Below are 25744 nucleotides of genomic sequence, written 5' to 3'. Positions count from 1 at the left end.
GTGTGTGTGTGTGTGTGTGTGTGTGTGTGTGTGTGTGTGTGTGTGTGTGTGTGTGTGTGTGTGTGTGTGTGTGTGTGTGTGTGTGTGTGTGTGTGTGTGTGCTGACACCAGGGTGAGGGTTAAAGTGGGGTGGGGCTGTGTGTGTGTGTGTGTCTCCAGTCCACTAGACCCACCCACAGGAATGAGTGACCAGCCAGCCACTAGGAGTAGTTTGTTTGACAAGCAGCACCTCCAATGTTGTGAAATAACTTTTCTTATAGCTGTTGCTCTCCTCTCCCAGGTCAGATCCATTTCTGAGTGTAACTCTATGTATTTTCTGACGGCTGGGTTGTAGTGGTAGCGTTTTAACTCAAGAGTTTTGTTGAAGGGTTGATTGAGGTCTTTCTGCGAGGAGGGTAGAGAGGATCTAGCGTCTCCTATCGGGACCTTGGATCTGTGAACAGAGGACAGAGCAGGATTCCTATAGTGACACATGGTCCAGAGTGACAGGGGCATCTGCTGCAGCGCCAGCCCAGGGACAGGGAGAGGGAAGGAGGGGGTACAGGGGGTAGGGGGACACTGGGGCGCTGGACATTCCTTTCACAGGGGTGTGGAGGGTGCAGATATTCTGGGATACTGCTGCCAGCACTTCGCAGGGAGACGTTTTTTTCTGTAGCGTTTTTTTTTCTAAAGCAGAATTTCTTCGGGAGAACTGAAGTGTGAACTCTTAAAAAGTGTTACTGTTGGATCGAGGAAGTAGTGAGGGACATGTTTGGTTTTCCTTTCGTCTCTTCCTCAAAGTGATTAGGTATGAAGGTGCTACTTGGCTGGTTCTTTAAGGTGCTGGATCTAGTTTCCTCCCAGTCCTCCTGACCCCGTCGCCTGCCGGAGCTGAGAGAGTTGGATCAGAGAGAGAGAGAGAGAGATAGAGACCTACTGGATCAGAGAGAGAGAGGCCTAGTACCACAGAGAGGAACGTCAGAGAATCGTAGCTCGTTAGAGGATCCTCAGTCTCTACGACCAGATCTTTCTTAATGTAACTCACTGTACATGGGCAAGGATCTACTTTCTTAACATAACCCACTGTACATGGGCAAGGATCTACTTTCTTAACATAACCCACTGTACATGGGCAAGGATCTAATTTCTTAACATAACCCACTGTACATGGGCAAGGATCTACTTTCTTAACATAACCCACTGTACATGGGCAAGGATCTACTTTCTTAACATAACCCACTGTACATGGGCAAGGATCTACTTTCTTAACATAACCCCACTGTACATGGGCAAGGATCTACTTTCTTAACATAACCCCACTGTACATGGGCAAGGATCTACTTTCTTAACATAACCCACTGTACATGGGCAAGGATCTACTTTCTTGGTCCTCCACTGAAAGCCAAACAACACCTAAACGGATGAATATTTTTATGAGGCACCTCCTTGTAGCAGAGATGGGCCAGGACCAAACCAAGCAGCAGGTAGAGAAAGGCTTAAAGCTGTACCAGGCCAATCAGACTGACAAAGCCCTGCATGTCTGGATCAAGGTGCTGGAGAAGACCTCAGACCCCGGCGGGAAGTTCAGAGTGCTGGGCTGTCTCATCACCGCCCACTCTGAGATGGGGAAGTATAAAGAGATGCTCAAGGTAAAACACACACAGAGAGAGAGAGAGAGAGAGAGAGAGAGAGAGAGAGAGAGAGAGAGAGAGAGAGAGAGAGAGAGTCCCTGTCAAGTTCACTAGCCATGTTGAAGTAGAATTTTTCTAATTTCTCATCAGTTCAACATACTGTTATTGAAGTGTTGAGAGATGTTAGCTATTTGGGTAGTATGTCACACAGTTGTAGACACATTCCACATCCTGATTGAACAGGTGATATTAGGCGTTAGTTGAGTTAGGCAAAAACGATTTCATAGGATAGACTTTGTAGTATGATCCTATGATTTCCTCCAAGTCCTGTATGTATTATATAATGGATATCTTGAAGTGTCCATCTTTTGGGATTATAACGCAGCACTATCAAGGGTTGGAACTGAAATTATTTTCCAATCGTTTTGTTCTGAACAACCCCTTAAAAAGTCTTTACGTTCCACTGTTCCAACCAACAAAATAATATTATGAACCGGTTCGAAAAAAAAAAGTACCCGCTTTATATAGTTCCTTTCTGTTCCTTTTTTAAAACCTGTGAAATCAACAGTTGTTTACATTTATCTCATTAAATGACTTCACCATTCAGTGCAGATGGAGCCGGCCAGCTAGTTGTTTAGACCAATCAGTGCAGATGGAGCCGGCCAGCTAGTTGTTTAGACCAATCAGTGCAGATGGAGCTGGCCAGCTAGTTGTTTAGACCAATCAGTGCAGACGGAGCCGGCCAGCTAGTTGTTTAGACCAATCAGTGCAGATGGAGCCGGCCAGCTAGTTGTTTAGACCAATCAGTGCAGATGGAGCAGGCCAGCTAGTTGTTTAGACCATTCAGTGCAGATGGAGCCGGCCAGCTAGTTGTTTAGACCAATCAGTGCAGATGGAGCCAGCCAGCTAGTTGTTTAGACCAATCAGTGCAGATGGAGCCGGCCAGCTAGTTGTTTAGACCAATCAGTGCAGATGGAGCCGGCCAGCTAGTTGTTTAGACCAATCAGTGCAGATGGAGCCGGCCAGCTAGTTGTTTAGACCAATCAGTGCAGATGGAGCCGGCCAGCTAGTTGTTTAGACCAATCAGTGCAGATGGAGCCGGCCAGCTAGTTGTTTAGACCAATCAGTGCAGATGGAGCCGGCCAGCTAGTTGTTTAGACCAATCAGTGCAGATGGTGCGGCCAGCTAGTTGTTTAGACCAATCAGTGCAGATGGAGCCGGCCAGCTAGTTGTTTAGACCAATCAGTGCAGATGGAGCCGGCCAGCTAGTTGTTTAGACCAATCAGTGCAGATGGAGCCGGCCAGCTAGTTGTTTAGATGCATGATGGACACACAAGTGTAGCCTATGGAGCAAGACGCAACTGAAATTTTGCGGATGAGGAGAGAGCAAGAAAGGGTTGAGGAGGAGACTTGTAGTGTTAAAGGATAGCTTCCGTCCCTCTCCTCGCCCCTACCTGGGCTCGAACCAGGGACCCTCTGCACACATCAACAACTACCTCCCACAACGAAGCATCGTTACCCATCGCTCCTCAAAAGCCGCGGCCCTTGCAGAGCAAGGGGAACAACTACTTCAAGGTCTCAGAGTGACGTCACCAATTGAAACGCTATTAGCGCGCACCACCGCTAACTAGCTAGCCATTTCACACCGGTTACAGTAGCACTGGGCATCTTGTTATGACATCATTATCTGAATTAGGTCCACAGAATTATGCCTATGAGGTGCGGCTTCTATGGAGGAACGTTGAATAGCGTTCAACGCAGAGCAGCACCAGACTTAAAAACACTTCTTACCTTTTTGTAGTTAATAAATCCAACATGAAACGTGATAACTAGGCCTATAGTATCCTTAACTAGCATTTGAAAAAGTGAATTCGTTCTTCTCTAGCTAATAAATAATCTCTCTTCCTATTTTCTGAATAATAATTGTAATGTCTGGTCAGTAGCCTGTGCTTCAGAGGGTGAGGGGCATGTAGCCTACACACACACTGGCAAAGATTTTCAGCTGACAGGCAGACACTGGAATAAGTTTCTGAGGGACAGAGTGAGGGCTTTGCATAGGTGCTTTTTTGCTTTTTTTTGCCTGGAATGTAAAAGACGGTTCTGTTCCGGAACAGTATGGATCACTTTCGTACCCGGTTCCATTTCTGTTCTTTTCCGGGTTTTCAGTTCTGTTCCCTGAACCGGTTCCAAGAATGCATGTGGTTTTAAACTGAAATGGCAGTAAATCTGTTGTGAGGTTGTGTGGAGAGATATGATGATGGATATGATGAGGGGGATGCTGTTGTTGTCATTAATTTAATGTGTCATCATGGTGGATGCCAGGAGGCAGAGTGATCGAGATCCAGCTCTTCCATTGCAGCATTTCAACAATGGTGAAAGAACATGGTGTTGTTTCAAACCTTTTTTTCCTCCTGGGATTATCCATAGAAATAGATTGGACTAGAATGGACAAAGCCCCTCAGACCATGGAAATCTGACTGTAGTACATTCTATTTCTATGGCGTTATCTAAACTGAATCCTGAGGTGCATCAGAGGGTTAATGTGTGGCTTCCACAGGATACAGGGGACTGGGGGGCACAGAGAGAGAGCCTTGCAACCAGAGCTTGGATGTGGGCCTTGTTGTTGACATAAAAACTCCCTACTCACTCCTATACCCACTGTTTAATGAATACTTTTTTAACTTAGTTACCGGGCCCCAAAACGGGAGACTGTGACTTAAAACTTGAACAAATGAAACTTCTTAACCCTGATGTGTTAAAGGGTGACTAAATTGTTGTATATATTTAGGTACATGACATAATTTAATCAATAACAATATTCCATTACTTCTATCCTATCAAAAGGTTTTGTTTTGTGACTGCAAGGCCAGTCCCCCGGCTACAGATTAGGCCTCGTGATGGAATAAAAAGCACTTTCAATAGAGAACTGTCAAACTGGCATATAGTGTTACTTATCTACATTGTGTCCATAGTGTTAGTTATCTACATTGTGTCCATAGTGTTAGTTATCTACATTGTGTCTATAGTGTTAGTTATCTACATTGTGTCTATAGTGTTAGTTATCTACATTGTGTCCATAGTGTTATCTACATTGTGTCTATAGTGTTAGTTATCTACATTGTGTCCATAGTGTTATCTACATTGTGTCCATAGTGTTATCTACATTGTGTCCATAGTGTTAGTTATCCACATTGTGTCCATAGTGTTATCTACATTGTGTCCATAGTGTTATCTACATTGTGTCTATACTGTTAGTTATCTACATTGTGTCTATAGTGTTAGCTATCTACATTGTGTCCATAGTGTTAGTTATCTACATTGTGTCCATAGTGTTACCTACATTGTGTCCATAGTGTTAGCTATCTACATTGTGTCCATAGTGTTAGTTATCTACATTGTGTCCATAGTGTTGTCTACATTGTGTCCATAGTGTTAGTTATCGACATTGTGTCTATAGTGTTATCTACATTGTGTCCATAGTGTTAGTTATCTACATTGTGTCCATAGTGTTATCTATATTGTGTCCATAGTGTTATCCACATTGTGTCCATAGTGTAAGTTATCTACATTGTGTCTATAGTGTTAGTTATCTACATTGTGTCCATAGTGTTATCTACATTGTGTCTATAGTGTTATCTACATTGTGTCCATAGTGTTAGTTATCTACATTGTGTCCATAGTGTTAGTTATCTACATTGTGTCCATAGTGTTATCTACATTGTCCATAGTGTTAGTTATCTACATTGTGTCCATAGTGTTAGTTATCTACATTGTGTCCATAGTGTTATCTACATTGTGTCCATAGTGTTAGTTATCTACATTGTGTCCATAGTGTTAGTTATCTACGTTGTTCCTACCTTTTTTGTCCATCTCGTGTCTCTCTCTCTCTCCCCCTCTCTCTCTCCCCCTCTCCCCCTCTCTCTCTTTCCCCCCTCCCTCTCTCTCTCCCCCACTCTCTCTCCCCCCCTCTCCCCCTCTCCCCCCCTCTCTCCCCCCCTCTCTCCCCCTCTCTCTCCCTCTTTCCCTCTCCCTCTCTCTCTCTCTCTCCCCCCTCTCCCCCTCTCCCCCCTCTCTCCCTCTCTCTCTCTCTCTCTCTCTCTCTCTCTCTCTCTCTCCTCCCCTCCCCCTCCCCCCCCCCCCCCCCCCTCTCTCTCTCTCTCTCTCTCTCTCTCTCTCCCTCTCCCCTCTCCCCCCCCTCTTTCCCCCCCTCTCACCTCCTCTCTCTCTCCCTCCCTCCCTCCCTCCCTCAGTATGCCTTGGCCCAGATAGACACAGCCAGGGAGATGGAGGACCCAGACTACCTGACTGAGGGCTACCTGAACCTGGCTAGGAGCAACGAGAAGCTGTGTGACTTCCAGAAGACTGTGTCCTACTGTAAGACCTGCCTCAACATGCAGGGAACCACTGTCAGTCTGCAACTTAACGGACAGGTGGGTCTCAGCAATAATATACAATCATATTATAATACTGTAATATATGCTACTTCACCTTATTTCCTGTTGCCAGACAAAACACGCCACATACATAATGGTGGCAGAAAACAAAACAACAAAACAATAAACAACAAGTTCTTACAATAAGAGACAAAACAACAGGAAAATAAAGAGAAAGGGACCTCTGGACGTCTGGGACCTCTGGATGTCTGGGACCTCTGGACGTCTGGGACCTCTGGACGTCTGGGACCTCTGGACGTCTGGGACCTCTGGACGTCTGGGACCTCTGGACGTCTGGGACCTCTGGACGTCTGGGACCTCTGGACGTCTGGGACCTCTGGGCGTCTGGGACCTCTGGACGTCTGGGACCTCTGGACGTCTGGGACCTCTGGACGTCTGGGACCTCTGGAACCTCTGGACGTCTGGGACCTCTGGACGTCTGGGACCCTCTGGATGTCTGGGACCTCTGGGACCTCTGGACGTCTGGGACCTCTGGACGTCTGGGACCTCTGGGACCTCTGGATGTCTGGGACCTCTGGATGTCTGGGACCTCTGGACGTCTGGACCTCTGGATGTCTGGCACCTCTGGACGTCTGGGACCTCTGGACGTCTGGACCTCTGGATGTCTGGACCTCTGGATGTCTGGACCTCTGGATGTCTGGGACCTCAATGTCTGGGACCTCTGGGACCTCTGGACGTCTGGGACCTCTGGATGTCTGCGTACATCTGAGTTTACTGAAAAAAATGCCAAAATGCAATGAATTCAAGTCCTTTACCACCTCTGCCTTTATGACCTCTGCCTCTACTTGTGTTGCCAGGTGTGTCTGAGCATGGGCAACGCGTTCCTGGGCGTCAGCGTGTTCCAGAAGGCTCTAGAGAGCTATGAGAAGGCCCTGCGATACGCCCACAACAATGATGACAAGATGCTGGAGTCTAGAGTCTGCTGCAGCCTGGGGAACTTCTACATCCAGCTCAAGGTAAAGTGACGACAGTATGTCTATTATGACGCTCTGAGAAAATGTCCTATATTTGTTAATTACATTGCTATTACTTTGTTACATCCTTGATTGAACATCTTGTCAAATGCATTTTGGTGCAGAGGCTGAGTGAGCCAAGAAGGCCCCGGTCAGAGGCCTGTTGTATTCTAGCCTGGTAGAGGCCTGTTGTATTCTAGCCTGGTAGAGGCCTGTTGTATTCTAGCCTGGTAGAGGCCTGTTGTATTCTAGCCTGGTAGAGGCCTGTTGTATTCTAGCCTGGTAGAGGCCTGTTGGATTCTAGACTGGTAGAGGCCTGTTGTATTCTAGCCTGGTAGAGGCCTGTTGTATTCTAGCCTATTAGAGGCCTGTTGTATTCTAGCCTGGCAGAGGCCTGGTTGTATTCCAGTCTGGTAGAGGCCTATTGTATTGTAGCCTGGTAGAGGCCTGTTGTATTCTAGCCTAGTAGAGGCCTGTTGTATTCTAGCCTAGTAGAGGCCTGTTGTATTCCAGTCTGGTAGAGGCCTGTTGTATTCTAGCCTGGTAGAGGCCTGTTGTATTCTAGCCTGGTAGAGGCCTGTTGTATTCCAGTCTGGTAGAGGCCTGTTGTATTCTAGACTGGTAGAGGCCTGTTGTATTCTAGACTGGTAGAGGCCTGTTTATTCTAGCCTGGTAGAGGCCTGTTTTATTCTAGCCTGGTAGAGTCCTGTTGTATTCCAGTCTGGTAGAGGCCTGTTGTATTCTAGCCTGGTAGAGTCCTGTTGTATTTTAGTTTGGTGGAGGCCTGCCTGTGTAATCATTTACATTACATTTACGTCATTTAGCAGACGCTCTTATCCAGAGCGACTTACAAATTGGTGCATTTACCTTATGATATCCAGTGGAACAACCACTTTACAATAGTACATCTATATCTTTTTTTTTTGGTGGGGGGGGGGGGGGGGGGGGGGGGGAGTAGAAGGATTACTTGATCCTATCCCAGGTATTCCTTAAAGAGGTGGGGTTTCAGGTGTCTCCGGAAGGTGGTGATTGACTCCGCTGTCCTGGCGTCGTGAGGGAGCTTGTTCCACCATTGGGGTGCCAGAGCAGCGAACAGTTTTGACTGGGCTGAGCGGGAACTGTGCTTCCGCAGAGGTAGGGAGGCGAGCAGGCCAGAGGTGGATGAACGCAGTGCCCTTCTTTGGGTGTAGGGACTGATCAGAGCCTGAAGGTACGAAGGTGCCGTTCCCCTCACCGCTCCGTAGGCAAGCACCATGGTCTTGTAGCAGATGCGAGCTTCAACTGGAAGCCAGTGGAGTGTGCGGAGGAGCGGGGTGACGTGAGAGAACTTGGGAAGGTTGAACACCAGACGGGCTGCGGCGTTCTGGATGAGTTGTAGGGGTTTAATGGCACAGGCAGGGAGCCCCGCCAGCAGCGAGTTGCACTAATCCAGACGGGAGATGACAAGTGCTTGGATTAGGACCTGCACCGCTTCCTGTGTAAGGCAGGGTCGTACTCTGCGAATGTTGTAGAGCATGAACCTACAGGATCGGGTCACCGCCTTGATGTTAGCTGAGAACGACAGGGTGTTGTCCAGGGTCACGCCAAGGCTCTTAGCACTCTGGGAGGAGGACACAATGGAGTTGTCAACCGTGATGGTGAGATCATGGAACGGGCAGTCCTTCCCCGGGAGGAAGAGCAGCTCCGTCTTGCCGAGGTTCAGCTTGAGGTGGTGATCCGTCATCCACACTGATATGTCTGTCAGACATGCAGAGATGTGATTCGCCACCTGGTTATCAGAAGGGGGAAAGGAGAAGATTAATTGTGTGTCGTCTGCGTAGCAATGATAGGAGAGACCATGTGAGGATATGACAGAGCCAAGTGACTTGGTGTATAGCGAGAATAGGAGAGGGCCTAGAACTGAGCCCTGGGGGACACCAGTGGTGAGAGCACGTGGTGTGGAGACGGATTCTCGCCACACCACCTGGTAGGAGTGACCTGTCAGGTAGGACGCAATCCAAGAGTGAGCCGCGCTGGAGATGCCCAACTCGGAGAGGGTGGAGAGGAGGATCTGATGGTTCACAGTATCAAAGGCAGCAGATAGGTCTAGAAGGATGAGAGCAGAGGAGAGAGAGTTAGCTTTAGCAGTGCGGAGAGCCACAGAGAAGAGCGGTTTCAGTTGAAAGGCCAGTCTTGAAACCTGACTGATTTGGATCAAGAAGGTCATTCTGAGAGAGATAGCAGGAGAGCTGGCCAGGGACGGCACGTTCAAGAGTTTTGGAGAGAAAAGAAAGAAGGGATACTGGTCTGAAAGAGGTCAAAGCATAGGGTAGGGCAACGTGAGCAGGACCAGCGCTGTCGTTTGACTTAACAAACGAGGATCGAATGTCGTCAACCTTCTTTTCAAAATGGTTGACGAAGTCATCCGCAGAGAGGGAGGATGGGGGGGAGGGGGAGGAGGATTCAGGAGGGAGGAGAAGGTGGCAAAGAGCTTCCTAGTGTTAGAGGCAGATGCTTGGAATTTAGAGTGGTAGAAAGTGGCTTTAGCAGCAGAAACAGAGGAAGAAAATGTAGAGGTGAGGGAGTGAAAATATGCCAGGTCCAGAGGGAGGCTAGTTTTCCTCCATTTCCGCTCGGCTGCCCAGAGCCCTGTTCTGTGAGCTCGCAATGAGTCGTCGAGCCACGGAGCAGGAGGGGAGGACCGAGCCGGCTGGGAGGATAGGGGACATAGAGAGTCAAAGGATGCAGAAAGGGAGGAGAGGAGGGTTGAGGAAGCAGAATCAGGAGATTGGTTGGAGAAGGTTTGAGCAGAGGGAAGAGATGATAGGATGGAAGAGGAGAGAGTAGCAGGAGAGAGAGAGAGCGAAGGTTGCGACGGCGCAATACCATCTGAGTAGGAGTGAGTAGTGTTGGAGGAGAGCGAGAGGGAAAAGGATACAAGGTAGTGGTCGGAGACTTGGAGGGGAGTTGCAGTGAGATTAGTAGAAGAACAGCATCTAGTAAAGATGAGGTCAAGCGTATTGCCTGCCTTGTGAGTAGGGGGTGACGGTGAGAGGCTGAGGTCAAAAGAGGAGATGAGTGGAAAGAAGGAGGCAGAGAGAAATTAGTCAAAGGTAGACGTAGGGAGGTTAAAGTCACCCAGAACTGCGAGGGGTGAGCCATCCTCAGGAAAGGAACTTATCAAGACGTCAAGCTCATTGATGAACTCTCCAAGGGAACCTGGAGGGCGATAAATGATAAGGATGTTAAGCTTGAATGGGCTAGTGACTGTGACAGCATGGAATTCAAATGAGGAGATAGACAGATGGGTCAGGGGAGAAAGAGAGAATGTCCACTTGGGAGAGATGAGGATTCCAGTGCCACCACCCCGCTGGCTCGATGCTCTAGGGGTATGCGAGAACACGTGGGCAGACGAGGAGAGAGCAGTAAGAGTAGCAGTGTTTTCTATGGTAATCCATGTTTCTGTCAGCGCCAAGAAGTCGAGGGACTGGTGGGTAGCATAGGCTGAGATGAACTCTGCCTTGTTGGCCGCAGACCGGCAGTTCCAGAGGCTGCCGGAGACCTGGAACTCCACGTGAGTCGTGCACGCTGGGACCACCAGGTTAGAGTGGCAGCGGCCACGCGGTGTGAAGCGTTTGTGTGGCCTGTGCAGAGAGGAGAGAACAGGGATAGGCAGACACATGGTTGACAAGCTATACAGGAGAGGCTACGCTAATGCAAAGGAGATTGGAATGAACACTCAATGACACTCAAATATAACTTTCCAACTTCCATTTTAGAAATTATAATTGATGTAAACTACAGTGGTTCAATGTTACCAGGAATAGGCTCAAACTTAGTTTATTCAGCTAGATAACTTGGTACACTATTCTTCCAGCTTCTTCCAGTGCACCATATCCTATGACGCCGTAGCTAACTAGCATGCTAGCATCCAATAACACACGGTTAGCACCAATACTTGGTTACAACAAACTACCAATGGATCATTTGTGTCCGTGTCTAGTTCCTTTCATAACGCAGAAGTGATTAAACGTTGGCTAGCTAACACAAAGTCAGTCCTGCTAGCTACACAAGTGGACTACACATCTCGAATGTTCAGAAATCGAGTGTCAAGCCTGGTAGAGGCCTGTTTTATTCTGTTTTGACACATGAGATTTTGTCCCAGTAATCCCTGGATTCAAAAAGGTGGATTGGTTTCAATCAGGTCCAGATTATCTGGTGTCCGGAGAATGAAAATGGAATCTGCTCGCCCTAATAATACAGGACAGACAAAACTCTCAGTGGTTCTTAATACAATCGCCTGTTAGAATATTATGGCATCAAGTTAGAACGCTTATAAAGAAGTAAAGTTTATATCAAAGCTGTAGTGTTGCTGATCCGGACTGCTAAATCTGGCTGTAGACTGTGTGTGTTTCACAGAGCTGCCCTCTTGGCCAGTATTCCCTTGTGAAAGAGAGATTCTGACCAGAATGGGATAACATGGTTCAATTAAATAAAAGTTCAATTCAATAAAAAAAAATGGACACCAGCTCCTCACTCATCCATCTGTTCTGTTTCCTCCCATCATGACTACGAGAAAGCCCTGTTCTTCCTGTGTAAATGATCCGTTATGTCCTCCCATCAGGACTACGAGAAAGCCCTGTTCTTCCTGTGTAAATGATCTATTATGTCCTCCCATCATGACTACGAGAAAGCCCTGTTCTTCCTGTGTAAATTATCTGTTATGTCCTCCCATCAGGACTACGAGAAAGCCCTGTTCTTCCTGTGTAAATGATCTGTTATGTCCTCCCATCATGACTACGAGAAAGCCCTGTTCTTCCTGTGTAAATGATCTGTTATGTCCTCCCATCAGGACTACGAGAAAGCCCTGTTCTTCCTGTGTAAATGATCTGTTATGTCCTCCCATCAGGACTACGAGAAAGCCCTGTTCTTCCTGTGTAAATGATCTGTTATGTCCTCCCATCAGGACTACGAGAAAGCCCTGTTCTTCCTGTGTAAATGATCTGTTATGTCCTCCCATCAGGACTACGAGAAAGCCCTGTTCTTCCTGTGTAAATTATCTGTTATGTCCTCCCATCAGGACTACGAGAAAGCCCTGTTCTTCCTGTGTAAATGATCTGTTATGTCCTCCCATCAGGACTACGAGAAAGCCCTGTTCTTCCTGTGTAAATGATCTGTTATGTCCTCCCATCATGACTACGAGAAAGCCCTGTTCTTCCTGTGTAAATGATCTGTTATGTCCTCCCATCAGGACTACGAGAAAGCCCTGTTCTTCCTGTGTAAATGATCTGTTATGTCCTCCCATCAGGACTACGAGAAAGCCCTGTTCTTCCTGTGTAAATGATCTGTTATGTCCTCCCATCAGGACTACGAGAAAGCCCTGTTCTTCCTGTGTAAATGATCTGTTATGTCCTCCCATCAGGACTACGAGAAAGCCCTGTTCTTCCCGTGTAAAGCGGCTGAGCTGGTGAATGACTACGGTAAAGGCTGGAGTCTGAAGTACAGGGCCATGAGCCAGTACCACATGTCTGTAGCCTACAGGAAGCTGGACCGTCTGCCTGATGCCATGGAGTGCTGTGAGGTAACGTTTATTAGTGTTGTTTAGTACTAGTGGCATTGTTTATTAATCCAGTGAGTTATTATTTATTACCTACATTCCCAGAGATGATATGAGACTAGATACTGCTGTAAAGAAGGCTTGGGGTCAACTCCATTTCAATTGCAAAATTACAAAAATCACTGAAGCTGGAGACTTATATTTGGTTCACTAACTTTAAACATCAGCTATCTGAACAGCTAACCGATCGCTGCAGCTGTACATAGTCCATCTGTAAACAGCCCACCCAATCTACCTACCTCATCCCCATACTGTTTTTATTTACTTTTCTGCTCTTTAGCACACCAGTATCTCTACATGCACATCCTCATCTGCTCATCTATCACTCCAGTGTTCATTTGCTAAATTGTAATTACTTCACTACTATGGCCTATTTATTGCCTTACATCCTCACACCATTTGCGCACACTGTATATAGACTTTCTTTTTTATCTATTGTGTTATTGACTAAATGTTTGTTTATTCCATGTGTAACTCTGTGTTATTGTTTGTGTCGAACTGCTTTGCTTTATCTTGGCCAGGTCGCAGTTGTAAATGAGAACTTGTTCTCAACTAGCCTACCTGGTTAAATAAAGGACTTGTTCTCAACTAGCCTACCTGGTTAAATAAAGGACTTGTTCTCAACTAGCCTACCTGGTTAAATAAAGGACTTGTTCTCAACTAGTCTACCTGGTTAAATAAAGGACTTGTTCTCAACTGGCCTACCTGGTTAAATAAAGGACTTGTTCTCAACTGGCCGACCTGGTTAAATAAAAAATAAATAATTCAGAAGGTCAACGGAAAGTTAAATTCCAATGTTTGTTTACTTCCTGGATGGATGGGATTAAAGTAAAGGATGGATGGGATTAAAGTAAAGGATGGATGGGATTAAAGTAAAGGATGGATGGGATTAAAGTAAAGGATGGATGGGATTAAAGTAAAGGATGGATGGGATTAAAGTAAAGGATGGATGGGATTAAAGTAAAGGATGGATGGGATTAAAGTAAAGGATGGATGGGATTAGTGTAAAGGATGGATGGGATTAAAGTAAAGGATGGATGGGATTAAAGTAAAGGATGGATGGGATTAAAGTAAAGGATGGATGGGATTAAAGTAAAGGATGGATGGGATTAGTGTAAAGGATGGATGGGATTAAAGTAAAGGATGGATGGGATTAAAGTAAAGGATGGATGGGATTAAAGTAAAGGATGGATGGGATTAAAGTAAAGGTGACGGTATGGGTAGTTGAGTTCAGTAACCACCGTGATTTACTATGCTATTCTGTATCCTGTGCAACTCAATATTAGGAAAGTGCTCTTAATATTTTCTACACTCAGTTGTGTGTTTTTGTGTTAGAGAGTGACAGACCAACAGACTGTATTAGAGACAGGTGCAGCCAGCATTGCCAGGCAGTGTGTTTTTGTGTTGTACGGTTTTAGACCTCTGGGTATAAATATGCTGCCTCTGGTTTAAAGTGTTCATTAACACAGAGGGTACAGAGTTAACTGTAATACTTTACTGGAGAGACAGAGAAATAGCTTGATGTCACTGCTAAGGACTGCAGGAGTGGTGGTGGTTGGGTAGTGGCAGAGCAGTGGGGAGGGTTGTCCCAAATAGCACCATATTTCCTGTATAGAGCCCTACATTTGACCAGAGCCCTGTAGGGCACTATACATGGAATAGGGTACCATTTGACCATAGCCCTGTAGGGGCTCTATATAGGGAATAGGGTTCCATTTGACCATAGCCCTGTAGGGCTCTATATAGGGAATAGGGTTCCATTTGACCATAGCCCTGTAGGGCTCTATATAGGGAATAGGGTTCCATTTGACCATAGCCCTGTAGGGCTCTATATAGGGAATAGGGTTCCATTTGACCATAGCCCTGTAGGGCTCTATATAGGGAATAGGGTTCCATTTGACCATAGCCCTGTAGGGCTCTATATAGGGAATAGGGTTCCATTTGACCATAGCCCTGTAGGGCTCTATATAGGGAATAGGGTTCCATTTGACCATACCCTGTAGGGCTCTATATAGGGAATAGGGTTCCATTTGACCATAGCCCTGTAGGGCTCTATATAGGGAATAGGGTTCCATTTGACCATAGCCCTGTAGGGCTCTATATAGGGAATAGGGTTCCATTTGACCATAGCCCTGTAGGGCTCTTGTGGTGGATGAATCAGAATTAGTTGGGTAACATAGATAATTAAGATGTTTTATTAGTATAATATGCTTATGTGAGATACTTGTCATTAGAAAGTGTCCTTTGGACTCTGGTGTCTTTTAGTTGCACTTTTCCCTCAGCTGGGGCTCAGACACTTGGGGCCCAGAGAGGGGAGAGGTCAGACTTGTCTTTTACATGTCTCTGTTGCTATGCAGAATATCAGCAAGAGAGGAGGACAGAATGAAACATTGTCTTCATATGTGAATGTGTCTTTACCTATTTCTTAAACCATGTGAAGGGATGGCGTGATTAATGGGGAACCAATTATTTGTCTCCACAATGTCTGTGCGCAGGTCACTCCCCTCAGTGAGCTTGTCCAGGAGTGGGAACAAGAGGTGTTTTACTGAGGATGGGCCTCTATGAGATAGCACTGACAGAGGAGATTTATGGTGTATTTTGATTAGAACGCATAAAAAGCATTCCAGAGGACATGAGCTAATAGTTCTGTTCTATACCGTACCAGGGAGGGACGGTTCTAGGGTGTAACGGCTGTCGGGAGAGAGAGTAGACCAAGGCGCAGCGGAGTTAGTGTTCATCATGATTTTAATTAACGTAAGAACACTATACAAAACTGAACAGAAACACCACAGCTAAACAGTCCTGTTAGGAAATAATCTAACAGAAACTATTACCCACAAAACCCCAACGGAAAAACAGGCTCCTTATGTGTGACTCCCAATCAGCAACAACCAACAACAGATGTGCCTGATTGGAAGCCACACACGGCCAAAATCAATGAAACAAACCAACATAGAAAAATGAACATAGAACGCCCACCCAATGTAAACACCCTGGCCTAACCAAAATAAAGAACAAAAAAAAAAACCTCTCTATGGCCAGGGCGTTACACAGGGAGACCAAATACCGGTCTATACAATGACTCTGTTGATATAGCAGTTGCTGTCTGCTATGGTTTATAGATATCCATTCATACAAAACTTAACCTTTGTGAACTGTTCACAAGATTTGTGGTTCGTCAATGTACGTTGAAGGGGTGGATTCATGGGTATAAAAATCTCTTTGTATAGAGACCTTCCTGGTTCATTCGAGAGAGTGCATTTTTGAAGGTCAAAGTACTTTTGCAAAAGTATCTTATTAATTATTAAATATGTAGTTTAACTCAGACTGGTGTGTTTGTAACTCTCCTCATTTGGTAATGCAGAAATTAGCCACCACACTCTATATAGGGAATAGGGTGCCATTTGACCATAGCCCTGTAGGGCTCTATATAGGAAATAAGGTGCCATTTGACCATAGCCCTGTAGGACACTATATAGGGAATAGGGTGCCATTTGACCATAGCCCTGTAGGGCACTATATAGGGAATAGGGTGCCATTTGACCATAGCTCTGTAGGGCACTATATAGGAAATAAAGTGCCATTTGACCATAGCCCTGTAGGGCTCTATATAGGGAATAGGGTTCCATTTGACCATAGCACTGTAGGGCACTATATAGGGAATAGGGTGCCATTTGACCATAGCCCTGTAGGACACTATATAGGGAATAGGGTGCCATTTGACCATAGCCCTGTAGGGCACTATATATAGGGAATAGGGTTCCATTGGGGACTGAGATGGGGAGTGTTGTTTCAGATTTATCACCGCTGTTCTGCTGAATAGATTTATCTCCAACACATTTCATTCATCCTGTCATAGTTAGAATACATCTGACCAAGGAAAGAATTCATCCTGGAGTAAAAACATTAGCAGCCCTCAGTTAGCAGCCCTCAGTTAGCAGGCCTCATTTAGCAGCCCTCAATTAGCAGCTCTCAGTTAGCAGTCCTCAGTTAGCAGTCCTCAGTTAGCAGCCCTCAGTTAGCAGGCCTCATTTAGCAGCCCTCAATTAGCAGCTCTCAGTTAGCAGCCCTCAGTTAGCAGCCCTCAGTTAGCAGGTCTCAGTTAGCAGTCCTCAGTTAGCAGCTCTCAGTTAGCAGTCCTCAGTTAGCATCCCTAGCAGCCCTCAGTTAGCAGCCCTCAGTTAGCAGCCCTCAGTTAGCAGCCCTCAGTTAGCAGCCTTCAGTTAGCAGCCCTAGCAGCCCTCATATAACTACTGTCTATACACACCATCCTATATAACTACTGTCTATACACACCATCCTATATAACTACTGTCTATACACAGTACAGTGTGTTGTTCAGAGGTTGTGTGTGTGTGTTGTTTAGAGGTTGTGTGTGTGTTGTTCAGAGGTTGTGTGTGTGTTGTTCAGAGGTTGTGTGTATGTTGTTTAGAGGTTGTGTGTGTTGTTTAGAGGTTGTGTGTGTGTTGTTCAGAGGTTGTGCGTGTGTTGTTTAGAGGTTGTGTGTGTGTTGTTCAGAGGTTGTGTGTTGTTCAGAGGTTGTGCGTGTGTTGTTCAGAGGTTGTGCGTGTGTTGTTTAGAGGTTGTGTGTGTGTTGTTCAGAGGTTGTGTGTTGTTCAGAGGTTGTGTGTGTGTTGTTCAGAGGTTGTGTGTGTGTTGTTCAGAGGTTGTGAGTGTGTTGTTTTAAGGTTGTGTGTGTGTTGTTCTAAGGGTGTGTGTGTTGTTCTAAGGTTGTGTGTTACACTAAAGTGGTTCCCATCCTCCAGGAGTCCATGAAGATAGCCCTGCAGCACGGGGACAGACCTCTCCAGGCGCTGTGCTTACTGAACTTCGCTGATATCCACCGCTGCCGGAATGACGTAGATGTAAGTTACCAAATACTGTCCGTACTACACTGTTGCAGATAAATGGACGTAATCTGAAGAGCAAAACATTACTTCAATATAGTCTGGGCTTGATTAATATTATTTTCTCTCCTCAAACCCTGTTCTCTCCTCCCCCTCTTCTCTCATTTCCGGTCCTGTCCTGTCCTGTCCTCTCCTCTCATTTCCTGTCCTGTCCTCTCCTCTCCTCTCATTTCCTGTCCTGTCCTGTCCTCTCCTCTCATTTCCTGTCCTGTCCTCTCCTCTCCTCTCCTCTCATTTCCTGTCCTCTCCTCTCCTCTCATTTCCTGTCCTGTCCTATCCTCTCCTCTCATTTCCTGTCCTGTCCTGTCCTCTCCTCTCATTTCCTGTCCTGTCCTCTCCTCTCCTCTCCTTCCTCTTTTCTCTCCTCTCAACTCTTTGTCTCTTCTCTCCTCTCCCTCTTCTCCTGTTCTCTCTCTCTCTCTCTCTTCTCTTCTTTCCTCTCCCTCCTCTCCTCTCCTCTCCTCCAGAAAGCATTGCCTCGTTACGAGTCCTCCATGTGTATAATGACAGAGATCGGGAACCGTCTTGGGCAGACCCAGGTGTACCTGGGGGTAGGGAAGTGCTGGCTCCAGCAGAAAGAGCTAGATAAGGCTCTGGATGCTCTGCAGCGAGCGCAGGAGTTGTCAGAGGCTTTAGGAACCAAGGTACAGCGCACATAGTTCTGAATAAATACCATGAAAATATGCTGCCTTTTTACTGTAACAAAACATACTGTGCAATTTAAAACAATCATGCAACAGTCAGATGCACTGTCACACTTTAGCTTGGGCTAAATTCCAGTTCCTGTCCCATAGCTGTGCATTCTGAATGAGGGAATCGACTGCAGTATGTCAGCTATGTTCAGTCTGTGTGTTGATTATAACCCTATATACACCTCTCTCTCTCTCTCTCTCTCTCTCTCTGTTAGCTGTGTAGTCTAAAGGTGCACTGTCTCAGTGAGGGGATCTACCGCAGTAAGGAGAGTCAGGAGGAGCTGAGGGAGCAGGTTGTGAAGTTCCTGCAGTGTGTGGAGGAGCTGGAGCTGTACTGTGGAATGTGTGGCGAGTCCATAGGAGAGAAGAACCAACAGCTGCAGGCTCTGCCCTGCTCTCACATCTTCCACCTCCAGTAGGTGACCCATCTACATGTTATATAGTCTACATATTATTACTACATATGGCTCTGTCCTGCTCTCACATCTTCCACCTCCAGTAGGTGCTCTAACGATGACCCATCTACATGTTATATAGTCTACATATTATTACTACATATGGCTCTGCCCTGCTCTCACATCTTCCACCTCCAGTAGGTGACCCATCTACATGTTATATAGTCTACATATTATTACTACATATGGCTCTGTCCTGCTCTCACATCTTCCACCTCCAGTAGGTGACCCATCTACATGTTATATAGTCTACATATTATTACTACATATGGCTCTGTCCTGCTCTCACATCTTCCACCTCCAGTAGGTGACCCATCTACATGTTATATAGTCTACATATTATTACTACATATGGCTCTGTCCTGCTCTCACATCTTCCACCTCCAGTAGGTGCTCTAACGATGACCCATCTACATGTTATATAGTCTACATATTATTACTACATATGGCTCTGTCCTGCTCTCACATCTTCCACCTCCAGTAGGTGCTCTAACGATGACCCATCTACATGTTATATAGTCTACATATTATTACTACATATGGCTCTGTCCTGCTCTCACATCTTCCACCTCCAGTAGGTGACCCATCTACATGTTATATAGTCTACATATTATTACTACATATGGCTCTGCCCTGCTCTCACATCTTCCACCTCCAGTAGGTGACCCATCTACATGTTATATAGTCTACATATTATTACTACATATGGCTCTGTCCTGCTCTCACATCTTCCACCTCCAGTAGGTGACCCATCTACATGTTATATAGTCTACATATTATTACTACATATGGCTCTGTCCTGCTCTCACATCTTCCACCTCCAGTAGGTGCTCTAACGATGACCCATCTACATGTTATATAGTCTACATATTATTACTACATATGGCTCTGTCCTGCTCTCACATCTTCCACCTCCAGTAGGTGACCCATCTACATGTTATATAGTCTACATATTATTACTACATATGGCTCTGTCCTGCTCTCACATCTTCCACCTCCAGTAGGTGACCCATCTACATGTTATATAGTCTACATATTATTACTACATATGGCTCTGTCCTGCTCTCACATCTTCCACCTCCAGTAGGTGCTCTAACGATGACCCATCTACATGTTATATAGTCTACATATTATTACTACATATGGCTCTGCCCTGCTCTCACATCTTCCACCTCCAGTAGGTGCTCTAACGATGACCCATCTACATGTTATATAGTCTACATATTATTACTACATATGGCTCTGCCCTGCTCTCACATCTTCCACCTCCAGTAGGTGACCCATCTACATGTTATATAGTCTACATATTATTACTACATATGGCTCTGTCCTGCTCTCACATCTTCCACCTCCAGTAGGTGACCCATCTACATGTTATATAGTCTACATATTATTACTACATATGGCTCTGTCCTGCTCTCACATCTTCCACCTCCAGTAGGTGCTCTAACGATGACCCATCTACATGTTATATAGTCTACATATTATTACTACATATGGCTCTGTCCTGCTCTCACATCTTCCACCTCCAGTAGGTGCTCTAACGATGACCCATCTACATGTTATATAGTCTACATATTATTACTACATATGGCTCTGTCCTGCTCTCACATCTTCCACCTCCAGTAGGTGCTCTAACGATGACCCATCTACATGTTATATAGTCTACATATTATTACTACATATGGCTCTGTCCTGCTCTCACATCTTCCACCTCCAGTAGGTGCTCTAACGATGACCATTTACATGTTATATAGTCTACATATTATTACTACATATGGCTCTGTCCTGCTCTCACATCTTCCACCTCCAGTAGGGACTTTTGCCTTGATTAAAAACCTCTACGGGATCGGTGTCCCCCCTGCGGGACCGCTGAGCTAACGTGCGCTAATGCGATTAGCATGAGGTTGTAAGTAACAAGAACATTTCCCAGGACATAGACATATCTGATATTAGCAGAAAACTGAATTAAATTCTGGTTCATCTAACTGCACTGTCCATTTTACAGTAGCTATTACAGTGAAAGAGTATCATGCTATTGTTTGAGGAGAGTGCACAGTTATGAACTTGAAAATGTATTAATAAACCAATTATGCACATTTGGGCAGTCCTGATAGAACATTTTGCACAGAAATGCAATGGTTCATTGAATCAGTCTAAAACTTTGCACATAGACTACTTCCATCTAGTGGCCAAAATCTAAATGCCAGCTTTGCTGGAATAATACATTATGGCCTTTCTCTTGCATTTCAAAGATGATGGTACAAAAAAAAAGCATGTTTTTTTTCTTTGTATTATCTTTTACCAGATCTAATGTGTTATATTCTCCTACATTAATTTCACATTTTCACAAACTTCAAAGTGTTTCCTTTCAAATGGTATCAATAATATTCATATCCTTGCTTCAGGTCCTGAGCTACAGGCAGTTAGATTTGGGAAAGTAATTTTAGGTGAAAAATGTAAAAAAAGGGGCTTAACCTTAAGAGGTTTTAACATATTCTACATGTTTCATGTCCAGGGGTGGAAACAGGGGGAACTCTTAGGATTTGACATGGGGTCAGTTCCCAGTCTCGTCTTCTTCTATCCTCTCAGGTGTCTACAGAACAACGGATCCAAGGGCTGCCCCAAATGTCGTCGGTCCTCCATGAAGCCTGGGTTTGTGTGAGGTTACGAGGCACAGTGACTGGGACTTGAGGACACTATGTGATAACACTCTGTGAAGCCCCGACCTCAGTCACATAGGAGAGCCAGACTGCACTTCTGGATGGGCAGACTGCTGAACACACATCTGAATGTCCTAACTAAACACATATCTGAATGTCCTAACTAAACACATATCGGAATGTCCTAACTAAACACATATCTGAATGTCCTAACTAAACACATATCTGAATGTCCTAACTAAACACATACCTGAATGTCCTAACTAAACACATATCTGAATGTCCTAACTAAACACACATCTGAATGTCCTAACTAAACACATACCTGAATGTCCTAACTAAACACATATCTGAATGTACTAACTAAACTAAACACATATCTGAATGTCCTAACTAAACTAAACACATATCTGAATGTCCTAACTAAACACACATCTGAATGTCCTAACTAAGCACATATCTGAATGTCCTAACTAAACTAAACACATATCTGAATGTCCTAACTAAACTAAACACATATCTGAATGTCCTAACTAAACACATATCTGAATGTCCTAACTAAACACATATCTGAATGTCCTAACTAAACTAAACACATATCTGAATGTCCTAACTAATCTGAACACATATCTGAATGTCCTAACTAAACACATATCTGAATGTCCTAACTAAACACATATCTGAATGTCCTAACTAAACACATACCTGAATGTCCTAACTAAACTGAACACATACCTGAATGTCCTAACTAAACTGAACACAGACTCGGATACCGTTTGTTGACTGGCTGTTGTGTTCAGAGGATGTGCCACAGAATCAGAACCAGCCCATTACCTCGTCCCCGGGCTACTTGCTACCGAGCGAGAGCAGGCTGGTAGACAAGAGTAACAATCCCAGTGTGAGGACAGACAGGACTGTACTTCAAGACACACAGTCACAGTTCAAAAGGTCACCACTCCTCCGGTTTTCTACAGTGAACATGTCTCCTTAGCTGACAGAGATAAGGAGGATAAAGGGATAGATTTATTACACTGTTGTACATGATTTACTGTTTGTTTGTTTTTTGTCAGAGGGTGAGGAGGATGAAATCCAATATACTTCTTCGTTTTGAGGACGTCTGTTTTAGATAAATCTGATAGTTTAGCATAATGTTCACTTTACTTTGGTTAGGGTATGCTGGAAGATTCATTGCAAGAATGTAATTGGAAATTATGTTAAACATTATTGTTTGGGTAAAAAAGTGAAATCATTAGGATTTTGGCCACACGTTCTATTAATCACATTTAACAAAATTGTATTTTAAATATACCCATCGAAAGGCAAAGTGAGCTATACGTTTTCTATAGGTGATTACTGTAAAGTGGTTAATATGCCATATGTCACGAACATATTTCTGTACAACCTTTTTATCATCAGTTCTCGGTGAACATACTGCACATTGTCCAATAACAGTTGACAATACAACACTTTAACTGAATAATTAATAATCACAAAGATCAAATGGACGGTCAGGATATACTTGTGTTCATTTGACTTTAGCATTTGATAAAAAAAATATCAAAACTATAAACTAGTATTTGTCCTTAATGCAAGGGTATGCAGCTTTCCCTTGTTTTCAAAAAAAAAAACTTACAGTAAGTAGAATTTTCACTTAGTCTCCCATTAACATCAGTGCATGACTAGGTGAAAACTCAAGTGGAAGTTAGGATTTACCCCCAAGTGACTAAGGAGCAGTTCAACCCACATTGTGTTATTAATTATTAGGTGAATTCATTAATTATTACAACTCTGGATTTATAACATATTATTATTATTATTATTATTATTATTCCACCCATTCTAGGGCTTAAACAATTTAAGCTATAAACATGAAAACAACTGGTAAATGTGCAGACTGCCCTAGCTTAGATTGCTTGAGAACGTGTTTTTGACAGCATTTATACTTTTTGAATTATAATAATAGTTAGAATATTTAGCTCCCAATGCATTTCAATGAAAAAGAAAAAGACCGTAGACTTGGTAAAGACATCAAAACTTCTACACCCATCTCCTCTTTCACTGTTTAAGTACATCAACTCCAAACCAACTTAGTATGAAAACTCCTTTGACAAGCAATCCATCTATACTTCTGGAACTAAAGCCATTTCAAATGTGCATAGATTAACATGGGTTTGAATGAGAACCATAGGAATACAGAGGTAGCTGTTCAATCACCACCTTCCGTAGACACCTGAAACCCCACCTCTTTAAGGAATACCTGGGATAGGATAAAGTAATCCTTCTAACCCCCCCCTAAAAAAAGATATAGATGTACTATTGTAAAGTGGTTGTTCCACTGGATATCATAAGGTGAATGCACCAATTTGTAAGTCGCTCTGGATAAGAGCGTCTGCTAAATGACGTAAATGTAAAATGCTTCTTGGACAATTAAGCTACAAGACTAACTTTAAAACACTCAGGCTATCCTAACTTCACATTATTTAACATATAAAACACTCAGGCTATCCTAACTTCACATGATTTAACATATAAAACACTCAGGCTATCCTAACTTCACATGATTTAACATATAAAACACTCAGGCTATCCTAACTTCACATGATTTAAAATCTTTATCAAGTATAACTATATAAAATAGCACGCAACTACTGACCACAAGGTAGGGCCCAAAGAGCCTGTAACCCAATCACACAGCTACTGACCACCTTTACTGACCACAACTACCGACCACAACTACTGACCACACAACTACACAACTACTGACCACAACTACTGACCACAACTACACAACTACTGACCACAACTACTGACCACACACTACTGACCACAACTGACCACAACTACTGACCACAACTACTGACCACAACTACACAACTACTGATGACCACAACTACTGACCACAACTACACAACTACTGACCACAACTACACAACTACCGACCACACAACTACCGACCACACAACTACCGACCACACAACTACCGACCACAACTACCGACCACACAACTACCGACCACAACTACCGACCACACAACTACCGACCACACAACTACCGACCACACAACTACCGACCACAACTACTGACCACAACTACACAACTACTGACCACACAACTACACAACTACTGACCACAACTACTGACCACAACTACTGACCACAACTACACAACTACTGATGACCACAACTACTGACCACAACTACACAACTACTGACCACAACTACACAACTACCGACCACACAACTACCGACCACACAACTACCGACCACACAACTACCGACCACACAACTACCGACCACACAACTACCGACCACAACTACCGACCACACAACTACCGACCACACAACTACCGACCACAACTACCGACCACACAACTACCGACAACAACTACCGACCACACAACTACCGACCACACAACTACCGACCACACAACTACCGACCACACAACTACCGACCACAACTACCGACCACAGAACTACCGACCACAACTACCGACCACAACTACCGACCACAACTACCGACCACACAACTACCGACCACACAACTACCGACCACACAACTACTGACCACACAACTACCGACCACACAACTACCGACCACACAACTACCGACCACACAACTACCGACCACACAACTACCGACCACACAACTACCGACCACACAACTACTGACCACAACTACTGACCACACAACTACTGACCACACAACTACTGAACACACAACTACTGACCACACAACTACTGACCACACAACTACTGACCACAACTACTGACCACAACTACTGACCACAACTACTGACCACACAACTACTGACCACAACTACTGACCACACAACTACTGACCACACAACTACTGACCACAACTACTGACCACAACTACTGACCACAACCACACAACTACTGACCACAACTACTGACCACAACTACTGACCACAACCACACAACTACTGACCACACAACTACAGACCACAACTACTGACCACACAACTACAGACCACTACTAACTGATCTGGTCTGCACTATAAATTCTAATTACTTAAATGTTCTACATTTTCATATAATACCCACCAATGGTTCAAGATAGAGACACCAAACCCAATTTCAAATGTTCAGGCTACCCTATCATCCACCTACTACCCATCTACCTACTACCCATCTACCTACTACCCATCTACCCTATCATCTACCTACTACCCATCTACCTACTACCCATCTACCTACTACCCTATCGTCTACCTACTACCCTATCGTCTACCTACTACCCTATCGTCTACCTACTACCCATCTACCTACTACCCTATCATCTACCTACTACCCTATCATCTACCTACTACCCTATCATCTACCTACTACCCATCTACCTTCTACCCATCTACCTTCTACTTCTACCCATCTACCTTCTACCCATCTACCTTCTA

At 44.7% G+C, this 25744-nt stretch overlaps 1 protein-coding gene across 2 annotated transcripts; it reads left to right on the top strand.

Annotated features, from left to right (window-relative positions):
* Positions 1–254: 254 nt before the first annotated feature.
* On the top strand, positions 255–22900 carry rapsn (receptor-associated protein of the synapse, 43kD). 2 transcript variants are annotated; one of them, XM_045688586.2, is made up of 8 exons: positions 258–1628; positions 5861–6040; positions 6862–7020; positions 12419–12577; positions 17380–17478; positions 17988–18164; positions 18428–18627; positions 21260–22900. In XM_045688586.2, exons 1-8 carry the CDS (start codon positions 1344–1346, stop codon positions 21330–21332), a joined length of 1332 nt encoding a protein of 443 aa, XP_045544542.1. In that variant the 5' UTR covers positions 258–1343; the 3' UTR covers positions 21333–22900. The 2 variants fall into 2 exon arrangements, with proteins under 2 accessions (XP_082813606.1, XP_045544542.1); XM_082957480.1 differs by lacking the exon at positions 18428–18627 and having other exon boundaries at positions 255–1628.
* Positions 22901–25744: the final 2844 nt, after the last annotated feature.

The sequence above is a fragment of the Salmo salar genome, chromosome 10 (assembly GCF_965601325.2).
Source record: "Salmo salar chromosome 10, fSalSal1, whole genome shotgun sequence".
Taxonomy (NCBI): Eukaryota; Metazoa; Chordata; class Actinopteri; order Salmoniformes; family Salmonidae; genus Salmo; species Salmo salar.
Note: the sequence above shows the minus strand (reverse complement) of the source record. Positions and strands in the feature narration are given on the sequence as shown.